We start from the raw sequence: 17809 nt of genomic DNA, 5'->3' as shown, positions 1-17809 counted from the left end.
TAAAACCCAATAACAGCCATCATTTAAGGAAAATTCATTAAAGTTAAACTTAAAATGTGTAGTTTGGAAAAGATGAAGGAGTTATTAAGGTAATACATTTTTTTATTGGCCAGAAGTCAAACATTAGAAATTTAAATATTTTTGAAAATAACATTCTCTTTTAAGACAGAATTGTGCAATGTATCTTTTTTTTATTGGGAAATTGAGAAGGACCTTTGGACAGAGAGAGTTTACTGTGTTTCTTTAGATTTCTAAGGATCAGGGACACAGAAAATGTATGAAGCAGTATTAGTTTAGAATATTTTAATAGATCAGAAATATGATAGCCTTCTTTCTTCCTCATCTAAATGACCAAATGAAACGAAAAACCCTGACTCAATAAGCAACAGGTGATCAATTCTTTATATATAAATAAAAAATGGGATAAGAAAATGTATTTCTATTTTTATATTTACACCAAAATAATCCATATAAAAATGTGTCAACTGAAAATATTTGTGTTAACCTTTAGTTACCATTCACATTCTATTTTATAAGGGGGATTAGAAGGGGTTACCATAGCTAAAACTTAGATAAAATAATATTGATGTGTCTTGAATAAAAAAAAATACAAAGTTGGAAACTGTTTCATTAAGCTGATAACAATAAGTGCATTTTCTAATCTTTTCTTACCTGAGTTGCTTCAGAACAGCAGGCAATCGATCTTGGATAGAAGGATTTGTGTATACAATAGAGTGAAAAAGATGTTTGTTGTGAATGTTCCAGGTAACATCGAATCTCTTTAAGTGATCTTTTTCCTTTAAAAATAAAAACGGTTATAATTGAGCAAAATCGCAAATTCATCACAAAGGATTCATAAGAACTCATGTTTAATTAATTATATATTAATAAAAACAACAGTTTTAGATGATGGAATTTTCAATTCTATATAATATGCATAACCACTACCATCTCTTACAATCATGAGGTTGTTTGCACAGAAACCAAGAAGGCTAGCATGCTTGCCAGTTGGTTTGCCTGAAACTCCACATTGAACCCGGAACAACAACTCCCTCCCTGACTTTCTTTTACGGACAGACGCCACACTATAAGATCTGAAAATCACCTCTTCTCAGGTGCATGAATCATAAAAAACCTAAACACCTCGAAAGCATGTGGACCTGATCTCATCCCAGCTGTGCTATTAAAAAAATGCTCTGCTGAGGTTGCTCCAGTTCTCTCCAAACTTTACAACAAATGCCTTAACGAATCTTGCTTTCCTGACTGCTGGAAAACTGCTTCTGTGGTACCAGTTTACAAGAATTCTGGCAAAAGAACTGACCTATTAAATTTATCGCCCCATTAGCCTCCTCTCGCTTTTCGCCAAAATATTTGAGTCCATAACCTTACAGCTGCTAAACTTCTGACGGACCAAGAATATGGATTTAGGCAAGCCTGTTCCACATCAGATATCCTAACTGTAATCTCTGAACATATATACCAGTCACTGGACAAAGCAGGGGAAGTAGAGCGGTAGCCCTAGATATATCTAAGGCTTTTGACAGGGTCTGGCATGATGATCTTCTCAGAAAAATCAGATTGTATGTTATCACTGGGAGAATACATTGACAGTCATACATCTAAACAATAGGATATAACTCACAGGATTAGTGAATCTCTTGACAAAGGCTTCCTTTCTAGGGCAATTGCTCTTGACATATCAAAGGCCTTCGACAAGGTATGGCATAAGGGCCTACTTCACAAGATTTCCAGCTACGGTATAACTGGAAATGTTTTCTCAATCATTAAATCATTTCTCTCTTATAGGCTCATAAGAGTAGTGGTCGATGGACAAAAATCAGAGGCCTGCAGTATTAATGCTGGAGTCCCTCAAGGGTCAATCCTGGGCCCAACTCTCTTCCTGATCTACATCAATGACCTCCCTAAACACATACTTAAATCATTCGTTGACATCTATGCTGATGACATGACCATCTACGGCAACACATCAAAGGCTGTAAATGACAAAGTTCTCTCGGATTCTCTCTCCTCTGATCTCGAGCGCGTGGTTCAGTAGGGGAAGACATGGCTGGTTACCTTTAATGCATCTAAAACCAAACTCCTATCTTTACACCATCAACGCTCTAATCCCCATCTGGCATCAATTGAAATGGATGGCTGTCTAGGAGAAGCCACGTGTTTTGACAAGCTTCTGGGTTTGTCCTTTACTCCTGATCTGAAATGGAACACGTACATCAAGTCTGTTGCCAAGGTCGCTGGAAAGATGGTGGGATCCTTCTACCGCTCCAGAAGATATCTCACTACTGATGTAATCTATCTATATAAAAGCAAAGTACGTCCAAGGATGGAATACTGCTGCCATATCTGGGCAGGAGCTGCTAAAAACAGCCTATCCTACCTTGACAGAGTACAAAATAGACTTTGTGGCTTAGTGGGGGATGCCCTTTTCTCTACCCTGCAACCTCTCTCCCACAGAAGAGACGTTGCGAGCCTATCCTTGTTTTATTGTTATTTCCATGGCAGGTGCTCGTCTGACCTCCAATCTCTGGTCCCCCCCCTCACCAATCTTTCACGAAAAACACCCGTCTAGCTGAATCCACTGTGAAAAATTTCCCCCACTCTATATCTGTGCCTAAATCAAAACGTGGATTCCATGAACAAAGCTTCTTTCTTAGAACTGCATGCCTGTGGAACTGTTCCGTCTGCCTGCTTCCCACCTGACTACAACCTGGATGTCTTCAAGTCCAACGTTAACAAATTCCTAATGAACCACCCTCTTAAGTAAACACTCCATTAAATCTTCACACTAACGTACTGTACTTGCAATAACCCTTATCCCTGAGTAGCTTCCAGGCCTTGATAAGTGGTGACCACCGTGTAAAATAAATAAATAAATAAATAAATAAATAAATAAATGCGGGAGTACCTCAGAGGTCTATCTTTGAACCTTTATTATTCCTAATATTCATAAATAACTTCCCTGATAAAATTGTCTCCGAAATGGGTATATTTGCTGATGACACCACGCTCTATAACAGGCCTGAGGGGAAAACAAATGAACACATATATAAGGAAATGACAGAAACACTAGAGGATGATCTCCAATCTGTAGTGGAATGGGGACAAAAATAGATGGTCACATTCAATGCTGCCAAGACTAAGCTTATTTCCTTCAATAATTACAATAAATCTTTTCTACCATTAATAGCAATGGCCAAAAACACGTTACCTGAAAGTATTTCTTTTAAACTCCTCGGCCTAATGTTCACAGGGAACATAAACTAAAACAGATACATTAAGAGCATTGCCAAGGCTGCTACTGTGCTAGAAAGCTACTTATGCCTGAAAGTATCCTCTATAAGGTCACCATTTGCCCATGTATAGAGTACTATTGTTACATTTGGGCTGGTGCATCTGCTACTAGTCGCTCATTCCTGGACAGGATTTAAAAGAGAGTTGTCAACCTGATAGGTCCTGAACTGTCATCTAAGTAGGTATCCCAAACCAAAATTTTATTTTCATTATATATATAAAAAAATATTAATGTGGTCATATAGATTTTTGTAAACCATAAACAAAAATACCAAATTTATTTTAGTAGCTCAATTAGCTATCAAAGTTTGTCGGAAAGTTGAAAATTTGCTATCATGGTCCAGAAGCCAAATTTCATAGTATATAACTACAAATGTAAGCTACTAACAAGTGAAAAATCCTTATAAATGTAACGTCATCTTGTGGTAAATGAAAATCAATACTAATGAAAGCAATAATTATTAGATGAAACCAACCTAAACACTAGGCAAGATCCCGCTACCAAAAACACTAGGCAAGATCCCGCTACCAAAAAATGCAAATATGACACGGAAATGCAACTTTGACTGTTCATATCAATTTCATTTCAATAGCTAATGTATTGAATCTTCTTAGTATGATTCATAACACATTAGAGATCAAGATAATTTTTTCTTTTAATTATAAATTGATAAAACCACTCAATTGTGGACCATGTAAAAGCAGTCGAACAGACAATTTGGTAAAAAGAGCAAAACAGGGTTTAAAAAAAATGAATCAAAAGTATATGTTACTGAAATTGCTGTAAAAATGTAACCATTGGACGTAGAAGTTTAAAACTTTGCATCTTGACTAATTTTGGGGTGAGGAATTCAAAAAAATGTTTGCCTTGTTTCTAATAACAAAACTTTTTGCCACAGAAATATTTTTACTTTGGGGAATTTAAATTTGCCAAAAAAAGGATTCCATGAATAAACTCTCTTCCGTTTGCCTGTTTCCCACCTGACTACAACTTGAATGTCTTCAAGTCCAACATAAACAAGTTCCTGTTGAACCGACCCCTTAAGTAAGACTTTATCATATCTCCATTACTAGCGATTACTACAATATTATCCCATTGATTACTGTACACGCAATAACCCTTATCCCCGAGTGGCCTTCGGACCTTAATAAGTGGTGACTTCCTTGTATTGTTAAAAAAAGAAAAAAAAAGACCGTCAACAATAAGATTTAGAAATTTGTTATACAAAAAGTCACAAGTCATTTTTTTCAGGCATTGAAAAACTTTCAACTTAAAAGACAAGTAAACAAGTAAGATATTTTATAGGCAGACGTCTTATTACAATTCCTTTCCTTATTGATTTTCTCTTAGAATTCTTTCATAGGCTTCTGCTATGGTACATATATCAAGAACACTCCAAATCCTACCATCACTTGAAACTGGTATTACCTCAAAACCCCATCTGTAAACAAACGCTGACTCTACCTGTGCAATGTCATCTGACAAAGGCCATCGAAAAAAATCTTTTCTATCTTTGGTTTGTGATAAAAATTTTATTACAGTGTTGGATGCAGATATAACCTCAATGACTTGGCCAATGTAAAAGTTGGTGTCATAGTAGACAGCAACCCATTGTCCTTGATGCTCTTACTGAAGATATCCTGAGATGGTTCTTCATCACAACTGCAGAAGTTATCTGAATGTTCAGCAGATTCACTAAAAGACTTTTTTTGTTGCTTTGGAGGTGGAAATGAATTAACTGGATTTCTTCTCAAGTAGTCAGAGAGAGCAGCTTCCAGTCGAACTTTATTTCCACTGGTGTTGATTTTGACACCTAACACGATCTTGAGATATCTCAGTTCAAGTTTATCAAAAACACCTGATAGAACATATACGTCTCTGGGGTACTTCTACAGTTTATCGTTGAAAATGGAGACACCATTTTTTTTTTTGTGCATCTGTTGTTAAAATTCGAAGGAGAAATCAGTATTTTAAACAATGACCGAAGCATGAAATAAATAACAAAAAAATTAAACTAGATAATGATAGAAGTACCGTCTCCGGAATTATTAAATAAACAAACAAAAAAATGATTTTTACAGTGAAATTAATTTTTTCATTTATGTGCCATGTGCACATAATTATATTTTCAGTTATTATTTTTTAAGTAATGTACAGTGTAATTAAATAATCTAACAAAATCTTCAAATTTATCAAAAATGCCCAATAGAATATAAAAAAAAAAAAAATGCACATTTTTACGTGAAATTCATTTTTTTATTTACACATGACTTGTTGCACGTAACTTCAAACTTGGCTATATTTTGTTAATTTTTTTTTTAAGTAATGTAATTGTACAGTCTAAAAAAAAAAAAATAATTTAACAAAATGTTAGATATATCAAAAAACGCCCGACAGAACATAAGAGAAATAAGCAAACAAAAAAAATGAGGCACATTTTTTAAAATAAAATAAAAAAATTTCCATCAGTCACACGCAACTAAAAATGTTTTTTTGGTTTAAAATGTACCCAGTTTAATTTTTAAAAGATATTTTAACAATGCTGAAGTTTATCCAACCGAAAGAAGATAAAGCAAAGAACATATGAAAGTTTGAAAAAAGATATAGAAAATAAACAACTGACATTTTTTAAACTGTAAATTTTCGTTTCTTTTATTGACGCGCTTGTCGCACTAAAAATATTATTTTAAACAATAACTTTCTATAACTTTTAAATAAACAAAAACAAACTCACTTAAGAACTTTGATATAAACATAGTGAAACAAGTTGTTTGCTTATGTTCTCGTTGGGTCATGCTGTTGGTTCGCTTGTTCGTGCTGACAGTTGATTTTTGTAATGATACTTTGTACTTGTCACTTCGGATTAAGTTGTAAATCTCGATGTGTAGATACAGTCACTTTTATTAGTGGTGCATCTTAATTTATGAGCGTAGTAATATGACACCAAAAGATTGTTAAAGAGAAGATATTTCTCTACAAAATGGTGAGATTTTCGGAATTTTTTCAATTGAATTTCTTTCATATTTCTTTCACCGAAGTTTTCAAGTTGGATTTTTTTTGTGAAAAACAACTTAAAACCCTTTTTTTAAGCTCACCACACTGATAAGTGACCTTTTTTCTTTAAAATGGTACTATTTTTTTTATACCTAGAGACTCACAATATCGTGCGCACCAAATTTGAAAAACACCATTTTTTTGTATAAAAAATAAAGTGGCATTCACCAAAATTAGTGACATAGCTTGAAGTAACCTGGAAAAAAAAACTATTAAAGACACAAGAAAAAGAATTATATATCTATAAAGCAAAAAGATTAAATTTTATTTAAATCACGACTTTATCAAAATAACCCCAAAAATAAATGAGATATCGCAAGTTGAAGTTAAGAGAAATTTAACTTTTTTTCCCAATTTTCGCATCCTAAACTAGACTAGTTCGGGATACCTAATCTAAGCTTTCGCCTCATCGACGAAATGTTGCATCCCTCTGCCTGTTCTACAAGTATTTTAATGGTGAATGCTCTGACGAACTACAAGCACTTGTACCCCCTCGACAAATACCCCCGACAAACAGCTAAATCCCACCCCTACATAGTAGAGATCCCTATGTGTAAGAAAGCCTTTTACTCCAATAATTTCTTCCCCAGAACTGCTAGACTTTGAAACTCCCTTCCGGGATTCTACTTTCCCAACTGTACTGACATGCAGAAGTTCAAGTGTAATGTGAACAGACATGTTGTTGCTGCTCATCTCCTTTCTTAATATCCCTGCTACTAATGCCCTGATAGTAGCCCCCTACTTCAAAATGACACTTGTTTGGGGTAAAAAAAAAAAAAAAATAAATAATGTAATTGCCCAGTAGTGCTCACTTAGCATCAAAATAAACCACCCCTTTTTTTTTTTTTTTAGGTTTCATTTCAAACCATAAATAATATCTGTGTCTACATTAATGAAAATATTAATTTTAAATAACCAAAGGTATCAATGGAAGATCGAACTAATGTTTGTATTCGTTAAAATAAAAAAAATATATATGCTATTGTTCTACAAGTAATTGAGCACTCTAGTTATTTCTCTTATAACACACACAGAGTAGACGTCGGGATACAGCATTAAAAAGAAATAACAAAATACAGTCCAGTATATAATACACATCAAATAACATTATAAATAACACCGTACGGCGGGGCAAATACCGTAACCAGGGGCCAAAAAAAACATTGTGTTCCACATCGTAATCTGAAGAAAAAAAAAAAAAAAAAAAAAAAAAAAAAACGCATCCCAGAGCCACCATATCCCGGGGATTTACTGTATATATCCCCCCACACACACACACATATCTTTGTACATATGTCAACAGAAAAAATTGTCACATGCTCACTATTAATTAAGAGTCATTATTTACTTGTCTCCCCACAAGGCCACAGTTAAACACAATATGAAAGATATCCAGCTCCTTAACGAGAGTAACTCTGTATTGGACAAAAATCCAAACTGCCCCAATCAAGAACTTTTTCTTCTCTGACTGAAGTTCTAACAGATACTACACATGGATCCTAGCCTAAAGAAGAAATCACTCACCTACAAGCAGAGGGAGGAGATAGGAGAAACATGTGATGAGTGGGATACAAATAGCAGTGTGAAGAGTAATTCACACGCTTATATATTTAATTATTATAGTAAAAAAATAATTATATATGTGTGCAAAATCAAGACAAGATGTTGATGGCAACGAAAAGTGTATTTCATTTTATGTTACAATTGTTTCAATGTCCAGTTTGACAGTTTCAAGCATTATATCGTTTGAAGAGTCTTGATTTAGCACACACAGTATATTAATGCTCAATTATGAAATGTGATAATTTTGTAGCTTAATCCTTAAGTCAACCTTTTTTGGCTTAAAACCTATTAGTATATGAAAATTTACTGAATTACACAAACTCAGTATATTACATATGTATATATATACCCGAGTGTGAATGTATTATTCATTGTATTTTATTAAAGGTAATAGAAATACATCAATGCATAAAATTAGAAGATATTTCCTTTAATGGAATTTGTATGGAATCTTAGTCAACATTCAAGAAGCAATGGTATAAGGAGTCAACCATCTAACAATGTAGAGCAGAGTGAATTTTGGAAGAAAGAAAATGTAGGGATAAACAGTACAGCAAACTGAAATGTAATAATATTCAAAAAATATTCAACTGCAAAATAACAATTAGAAATTTTAATTCGGAAGCAAAAAGAAAAAAAAAGAAAATTCAACAAAACTTTGACTTGAGTGTGCATCCGTTGATATCTTACATGCTTTTATACAAAGCGATGTGGTTCTCGATTGATTAACTGTGTCGGATATATACTTGAGAGTCAAAATAATGAAAATAATATTCTGTTATAGCTCTAATAATGACTTCTCACTTCCTGGATATAATTTCAGTGTGTGTATCTAATCTCCAGCCATAAGGAAAGAAATTCTAACTTGAAGCAAAGTTTATATTTTCATCCCAATCCAGAGTGTTTCTTTTACCTATATTAAAAAGTGATCAAGTACTATATTTATTAATTCAATTAACATGCTGTCACACTTAGCTCTAAAACCTATTTTTTATTTTTTAGATGTAAACTATAAATTAAGCACTAAAGTACAAGATAAATTAGTTTTTATAATATTTTTGTGCTTACAAAGAGGAGTTCAGTTTGCCATGATAAAAAAAATGCCTATGAAATTTAGATTTTAAAACAATTTTTTTAAATTACATATCTAAATTTTTGAAATGACAATCGATTATTCATATTATTTGAATTCATTGGACTACTGTTCACATCTTGAGTGTCATTTTCATGTTTCAGTCAATGTAACCTCTGACCATCTTCAGGTGTATCTTGTTGAACTTGGGAATGTTTCTGTTGAACTCTGGAATTTGTATGGAATTTCAAACAGAACCCTTTATATACTTCATGGGGGTAGCATGCTCATGTTCTGTCAGCTATGACTGAATAGAGGTCCTAAGTAATTCGTAATTGTATTTTTCAGTCGCCCACATTGAAGATTGAACCTTCTACCTTTAGGAGAAGGTCACTTTACAATTTTACTTTCCATTATAGCGGAGTGGAACCACATTCTTACAGGTTAATTTATGTGCTTTTTAGCATTGCTTTTTTGTCAGTTGGGACCTTAATTATTAACTTACCGACCACTTCATAAAACAAAATAAACCAAACTGAGGTCAAATCTGTTCTAGCTTTGTGCCATATTTCCACTGGGCAATGCCAGTACATGGGTCCTGCTAGTTATAAATAAAACACTAAATTACAAGATTATGAAAAAACATTATGCCATTAAAATCAAATGGTTCAAAGCTAAAATGCACTTCCCGTCCCCACACTTAAGCTTGAATTATTTGTTAGCTATCTTATATAAGAGGTTCCTTTTGTGTATAAGTAAAATGAATAGTATAATACTTACCAATTCAGTTAATATGTTGGACACTTTAGATGCCGCTTGGCACAATTGTCGATATTCTTCTAAAAGAAGGAATACAAAATCTCTTGCTTCATTTAGACATGTGTAACCAATATCTAATTGGTTTAATAATTTCTTTCTTTTTTCTATCACAAATTCTTTAGCTTGGGATTCCAATCGCATAAATAACTGATGTGGATCACGAGTACAAAGCCTAAAAGATTAAAAAAAAGAAAAAGAAAAAAAAAAGGGCATTTTTATTTCATTTTTTGAAAATATAAAGTATATGTATGAATACAACATTTATAACAAAAACTTGTTTACTTAGGAATATTTCCATCTCAATTTTTTTTGACTGACTAAGCAAGAAATATTACATGAAACGATTTATGAATATTGATAGAATTTGTTTATTTTTTATTTTATGACTCCTACATTTTTAGACTGATTCTATCTGGTTTAAGTTTGAAAAAGATTTCATCAGTGAATGTGGTGAATGAAAAGATTGTACATGAGCATACAAATGTGGGATACGGTTAAAAAAAAAAAAAATTACAAGTTTACAAATACAACTTTTAATGAAAAACAAAATAATTATTTTCTTACCTGTGTATGTTTTCTTTCACTTGCATTTCATAAGCCGAGGAATTTTCAGTTGTATTATTTGAATCGTTCAAGTATTCGCTGTAATGGCTTCTTACAGCTCTTCGTACTTCAGACCAACTTTTTTGCAAATCTAAAGTTTCTTTACGATGCTCCTCTTCTTTTTGCCTAAAAATACAAAGTTTTGGAGGAATAACTAAATGAAGTTAGTATTTTGTTTAATATATTTACTCAATTACAAAATTATTAATAAAGTATTCTTATTCATTATGAATAATTACAAATATGATGTAGGCTTAATCATTTGGAGTATTAAGAGATTATACTGATTACTACAAAAACGGTTCTCCTCTGTATTTGCAGTCCATTGTTGGTAATCCAGAGGCAGGTTCATATCATATTATCCAGAAACACAGAGAGATTAGCAATTAAAAGCCACTGGTAGTTGATGTAAACATTCCTAGAGCTGCACTGACCATTTTTTCAGTTTAGTGAATTTGCAAACAATGCTGGTCCTATCAGCAAGTGACTGTTGTGTATTTCATTGAATTTACTTTAGCATTCGACTGTTGATCATGAGTTTTAGAGAGATGAGCTATCATGGATTTCCATTAAAGATGCTTAATCTGCTGACAATCTATTACTCATACATCCAAAAAACTCGTTATGGAGAAGAATCAGAATTCTTCAATGTACATACTAGTGTCTGAAGTTCATATTCTTTCTCCCATCTTACTCAACTACATTATTGACAGAATCTTTGATCATAATATGATTGACTTTGCTGGCATGCCAGCTGTATGTGATTGGTCTATTACAGATCTGACTTTGCAAACGACATTGCTATCTTTGATCAAATGTACACAGATATCCAGCATGCATTGAATGTCAACACGACTGTCAAACATGTGAGTATGATAATCAATGTTTCAAAAACAAAAGTTCTGTCAGCCAGCTACATCTTTTCTTTTTAGCAAAGCCCCTATTGTACATAATGGCATCATTGTTGAGTAAATCAAGCAGTTAAAGTATCTTGGCTTAACCTTCTTTACAGCTACAGGACAGGGTAAGGGTAACCTATATCAATCGCAATGGCACAACCTTCTGTTGTCTCCAAAGTAGATTGTGTTCTCAAGAGATTAAACTCGACAAGACTGAAAATATACCAACCACAGATGCACACAATACTGCTGTACAGTTGCAAGACCTGGCTCCTGCGTAAAGATTTTCAAACACAAAAGGTTTCAGATATGTACTGTCTTCAGTGCATCCTTAGCATCTATTTCTTCAACTCTCTTAATTTTGTTATAATACAGTATTTTGATAGAGAAAAAGACATTCATATTGAGACTGACTTATAATACTGGTTGGTAGAGAGTAAAGTATAATTTCTACATACCTTCTTTCCAAACATGATACACAGGAACAAACAAGCCCATTGGAATTCAATTCTGTACTTGCAGAATTAATTTCTCTTAATATTGGTGAAGATGCTGCTGCATTTAAGCATTCCTACAAGGAAATTTAACACATTTGTCAAGCAAAATAGAAGTTTGAAATTTCTTGTAATAAACAGCTTGATATTTTTTTTTATATAGATATTTCTTGAAAGCAATGTTATTTTAAAATAACTGAACTACCTCCGTTGCTCAGATGAACAAATAACAGAAAATTATTAATCAAAACATTTATTGTAACATTTACAATTAGAAATAAAATAAATTTTATTTAAAAAATACAAAGCCCTAAAATGTTACCTGCAATAGAAAATTTCAAGTAAATAATACTCAAAACTGTAAAATCTTAATAAAATAAGGTTTAGAATATAATAATCATACAATTAAGTATGTTACATAACACATGATCGGTAAGTCGTAGATGACATGGATGCTGCCACTAATAAACAAAATATATCCATGATTTATTTAAAGTGTTAACTTTACAATAGTATGTGTGAAAACTTGAAAGCAACAGGATAATTAGTTTATAAATTAGTTATTTAAATGAAGCTCCTATTTTTTTTTTTTTTTTTACATGGAGTTCACCACTTATCAAGGCACAATGGCCACTCAGGGATAAGGGTTATTGTGTGTACAGTAATCAAAGGGATAGTGTAGCAATAGTATTGGAGAATTGGTAAGGTGTCATTACTTGGGGGGGGAGGGCGGTTCATCAGGAATTTGTTTGTGTTGGACTTGAAGACATCCAGGTTGAAGTCGGGAGGGAAACAGGCAAGCGGAACAGAGTTCCACAGGCGTGCAGTTCTAAGAAAGAAGCTTTGTTCATGGTATCTACGTTTTGACTTAGGCACAGATAGGGAGTGGGGAAAATTATTGACGGTGGTTTCAGCTAGTCGGGTGTGTTTTGAGAAAGATTGGCGAGGGGGGACCAGAGAATGGAGCTCAGACGAGCACCTGCCATGGAAATAACGATAGAACAATGACAGGCTCGCTACGTCTCTTCTGTGGGAAAGAGGTTGCAGGGTAGAGAAAAGGGCATCCCCCACCAAGCCACGGAGTCTATTTTGTACTCCGTCAAGGCAGGATAGGCTGTTTTTTGCAGCTCCCACCCAGATGTAGCAGCAGTACTCCATCTTTGGACGTACTTGGCTCTTATATAGATAGATTACAAATTTTTAAAACAATGAAAAAAATCTGAATTTTGTGTGTTGATTAGACATTGCTTTTTTGATTGGGAAAAATACCATTCAAGCAAAGTAATAGTTTTATAAGTGTTTTTCATGTTCTGCTCTGTCATAAACAATAATTAAGAGGTTATATACTGATTTTAAATGAAGCCATACAGACAATTATTGGTCAGGTCACCTGAATTTGGTAGTTATCTCAAAAAGTTTAAATTCGTTTTGGCTGATTTTAACTTGAAAAGAATTGCACATATCAGAAGACAATGTATTCACTATTTTGTATGAACATTTGTTCATGAGAAAGCTGTGTTCAATGTGATGCCACATTTGTTTGATTGTTGTCAATCAGAAACAATGCGTCGATGATTCAGGGCATTGTTTGCAACTGCTTCAACACAACAAAACAAAGTTTTTACATCAACAAGTGGCAATGGATGAACTATGGATACACCACTTTATTCTGGAGTTAAAGTGCTCAACAGCTGAGCAGCAGCACCACCTAGTAAAAAACATTCAAAAGCAACAAAAAAAAATACAAACATCAGCAGATAAGGTTTTGGCCTCCATATTTTAACAAGGTATTTTATTCACCAATTACCTTGAAAAAGGATCAACCATCAATTGTGAATATTATATAATCTTAGTGCGTTTGAAGGAAGAAAGCGACCGAAAACATCTACAAATGAGGAAGAAAGTGCTCTTTCACCAAGACTATGAACCATGTCAAAAGTTGATCACAATGGTAGTAAAACTACATGAATTGGACTATTTTTGTATCCCCTCTATTTTCCAAGTCCGCCCCAGCAGTTGCTGGCTGTTTATAGACCTCAAAAGAATGCTCTAGGTATAGAAATTTGACTCTAATTATATAGGCATATTTTTGAGGTCAACAACAAACTGTTCTATAAAAAAAAAGCATAGAATTATTAGAGAAACATTGGAATCGGTGTATCACCCTGTAAAGAGACTATGTTGATGAATAAAGTCGAATTTTACCTAAAAATTGATGTCTTATTAGTTAGTCCGAAGATTTGAGTAATGTGTTCGATGGTGACAGACAAATTGAATTATTGACAGATAAATCAGACGAGCTAAATAAGCTTCAGTAGATTTTTTATGTCCAATGATTTATGCATAGTCTTCAGTAATTCAAGTAAATAAAAGAAGTTATCTTCCCATGTTATAATTGGCATAAAAACTCAAGACTACTGTTCTCATTCTGGTTGTTATATTCACATTTTGTTCAATGTGACCTTTCTGTTTCTATTGTTGCATTTCAGATATATACCGATTGAAATGACAATTGATTATTTTCATTACTCAGAGTATCCAATGACAGAAATTATCAATTCTCATCTCCAAAATTCTGAAATGGTAAAAATATACAGTTTCTTTTTTAGTTTAAAATTAAAATGATTGACAGTTTTCACCATGGCTCAAAATTTATTTGCATTAATTTGAAAATATTAGAAAACCAAATAATGCTACAAAATATTTTATTAAATGATTAATATCATTTTTTTTTTTTCTGAAACTTTCTGTGTAGACACCTTTTTTCAAAGAAGACTACTGGTTTGTTTTTATTTTTTATTTTTTCCTCTTCATTTTTCTGGTTGTATAAACCTGGAGAAAACCTAGAAAAAGGTTATGTCTGATGTCATAGACGGTTGTTGTCAATCTGGAGCAATGGCACAAATTTTAAACAGGAGTTTTGTTACATTTTTGAAAACATTTCGTAAGTTGAAAATTAAAAAAAAAAAGAACAGCCATGCAAACATTGCTTTAGACTGACAACTGTCTGTAATGTAAGATGTATTCTTTTCTCTCTCCATGAGAGGTTGACCCCTCCAAGTTAATACCACAAGAAAAAAACCCAAAAAACAATAAAATAAAAACACTAAGAGTCTTCTTTGAAAAAGACTGTCTACACCGAAAGTGTTAGAAAAAGGGAAAAAATGATTATAATCATTTAATAAAAATACTTCATAACATTATTTGGTTTTCCCCACAAACTCAAAACACTTTCATCAGTGCATCTATGCTAGTGAGTAGTAAGAATATCCTAGCAATGAATACGTCTGCATACTCCTACTCCCAGTTCAGAATCCCTATATTACCATTTTTTGTCTTATTTTTTAATTTCTATAATTTTCCATTTGAATAACTTTAAAAACTAATAGTTATTTTCTTTAATTTCTTGAATAAAATAACGGTACTCATGCACTTATTGATCCGTGCTGAAATAATAATGTTATTATTTAAAAAGTCATTCTTAACATGGGAGGGGAGGGTGTTTTGTACCTATTCTGTACTTTAACCTTATAATTGAATTAAAAAAACATATAAAACTTTAAATAAACTTGGAAATACGATTTAAAAAATAGTGCGGATCAGTAAGTGCATTAGCACCAAAATAACTTTTTTTTTTTCTGATTTCAAAGTCATTAATTTGGTCCCTGATCATATATGAATAGATATTATAGTATTTTCTTTTTACCATAATTTGTTTGAGGTTCTACTAAATCAGAATATGTATAATTTGTAAGGGTATCTTTAGTAGTTTCTGCGTTTTAGTTGGACAGATGCATAGAAAAGACAATGAAATTGACTTAACTGTACATAAAAATTTGTGCAATTAAGGTTTCTGATCCAAATTAATTGTAAAATAATCCAATCATTTGAAGAAAAAAAGTGTAATGTATTAATTTTCCAAAAACGAGTTTTTAGATACTTGTGCTAGTTTGTATTATAGGCAACTTCAAACAAATCTTATGTTTAACTTCTGCCATTGCTCTTTAACAAGCAAAACAATTGAGAAATAAAGAAGCAATAATACAACTCTGTTAAAGAAAAACTTTGACATTGTTTACACCATTCATTAATCAACATGGCAGACTAACATCTAGCAAGATCATCAAAATTCAATTTTGCTAAAAACAACTTTCTTATATACTAGCAAGCCGCCCGGCACTGTCCGGTCGTAAAATACGCTTAAATATGATATTTTGATTAATGCAGATTTCAAATTTATTATATTGGGCTCAATATATAGTAACGATTTAAAAAGTTTTTAAAAAATAATAAAAATCAATACTTATGCGCCACCAATAAGAATCAGAATGACGTTAATGATTGAACTAAGAAGACATGTTTGCTGCAAGGTTAAAAATTAACACTATTATGTTACGCATGCATATTTGTAAAACCCAAATATAAAGTTTTGTACGGGTTTAAATATTCTATATATTAAGTTTCATGTCTGTAGATCAAAAACTGACAAAGGAGTTTGGTAGGCAAAATTCTTTACATAAATATATACAGAAAGAGGTTTGTATTTACTATAACCTTTATATGCAAATATTACGCAAGTATAAATCATGTAGAATATCTGCATGAATATAATTACATGTAATAGTTAACTAAAGATGATCATCCCATAAGAAAACAAAAAAAAACTAATAGGGAATTAATTAAAATGAATGTTTAAAATAATATGCAAATTAGCTTGATCTATTGCAGATGAATGCAATTTCACGACCCATATATTACAAAGTTGTATTTTCTTTTTAAAGAGAAAAAAAAAAGGATTTTTAATATGAATACACACACACAAAAAAAAAATTTATACAAGTATAGATTCAATACATGAGGGATGAATTTCAACCAAATAATAGAGAAAAAAACAAAACAAGTGAAGCATGCATGGTCCCCCCGTGAGTGCACAATGAATAAGGCATAAAAAAAATGACTAAGTGCAGCATTGCCCCCTCCCACTTAGCTCCCAAAGTTCCCAAGGCCTTAACATATTTAAATTTGAGTTTAGCACCAAGCAAAACTGCTAAATAGACATACACAGAAAATTTTGGACAAATATGTTAAAATAGTCAAAAAAAAAAAAAAGGAATGTTTTTATCAGCACTAAAAGAGCCCTAGAGTTATTGCAAAGTATAGACAAACAAAATTATATAGAAATCAGTTAGTTACAACTTTTCAGAAAGTTTTATAAGGCATCAATTTTTTTAATAAGCACAAAAGTGTCAATTTTAACCCGAAAGGCACCAGGTGGACAACCAGTTTTCCCAGAAAATCCGTTGTTACTTTTTTACTCATATCATGTTTAATGTTTGTGCAAAATTTCAGAAAATTTCAAGGTGTAGTTATTGAGAAAAGTGCGAACGGACAAGGGTGAATTTACAAGTCCACCCTCCTTTTGTCGGGGGTGGGGGGTGGGGGTGGGGGTGAATTAGCAGAAATCTAATTTGTCGATCAATTGTATTATATATTAAACAAGAACAAAACTACAATAAAGTATAAGAAAATCACCAGTGTATCAATTATAAATATGATAAAACTTTATCTACATTCTATCATAAAAAAAAAAAAATCTGCAATAAAAATATTTAAGCGTAGAAACTTTTTTTTTTTTTTTTATTATCATAGTTGGTGTAATAAGTATGATAGCTATTGAAGTATGTAAGTATTATTGCACATTCAGGATATTCTTTGAAAAATATGCAAATTGTCCAGTTTAATTTGTTTAATAGCTGCCATTTTGAATACATAATGTGGTTACTCAACAATCTTTTACCAGTTATTTTCAATTATGATAAAAGGTAAATCATCATTGTCTACCATGCAGAGTTCGATAAAATATTTCTCACCAAACTCGTGTAGCAACAAATGCCATATTAGATACATATCAAAATGACATGATGGATTGCAGATTTATGCTGAATTCGAATTAACATCAGTACAACAGGAAGGTTAGGTTGTAATCATAATT

General features: G+C 32.4%; 1 protein-coding gene across 2 annotated transcripts in view; it reads right to left on the bottom strand.

Moving 5' to 3' along the window:
- The window catches only part of LOC145283647 (protein FAM193A-like), a 130700-nt gene that overhangs the window by 45282 nt on the left and 67609 nt on the right, over positions 1 to 17809 (bottom strand). For both annotated transcript variants that reach the window (XM_080132612.1, XM_080132613.1), the window contains exons 4-7: positions 11782 to 11894; positions 10386 to 10550; positions 9783 to 9993; positions 673 to 797 (exon numbers count right to left, since the gene is read on the bottom strand). In XM_080132612.1, coding sequence (XP_079988738.1) covers positions 673 to 797; positions 9783 to 9993; positions 10386 to 10550; positions 11782 to 11894 — 614 coding nt within the window. The remainder of the gene's footprint in view (positions 1 to 672; positions 798 to 9782; positions 9994 to 10385; positions 10551 to 11781; positions 11895 to 17809) is intronic.

This window comes from Euprymna scolopes, chromosome 8 (assembly GCF_053919585.1).
Source record: "Euprymna scolopes isolate OS-2025 chromosome 8, ASM5391958v1, whole genome shotgun sequence".
NCBI lineage: Eukaryota > Metazoa > Mollusca > Cephalopoda > Sepiida > Sepiolidae > Euprymna > Euprymna scolopes.
The sequence above is the reverse complement of the archived record's forward strand: the minus strand, read 5'-3'. Positions and strand labels throughout refer to the sequence as shown.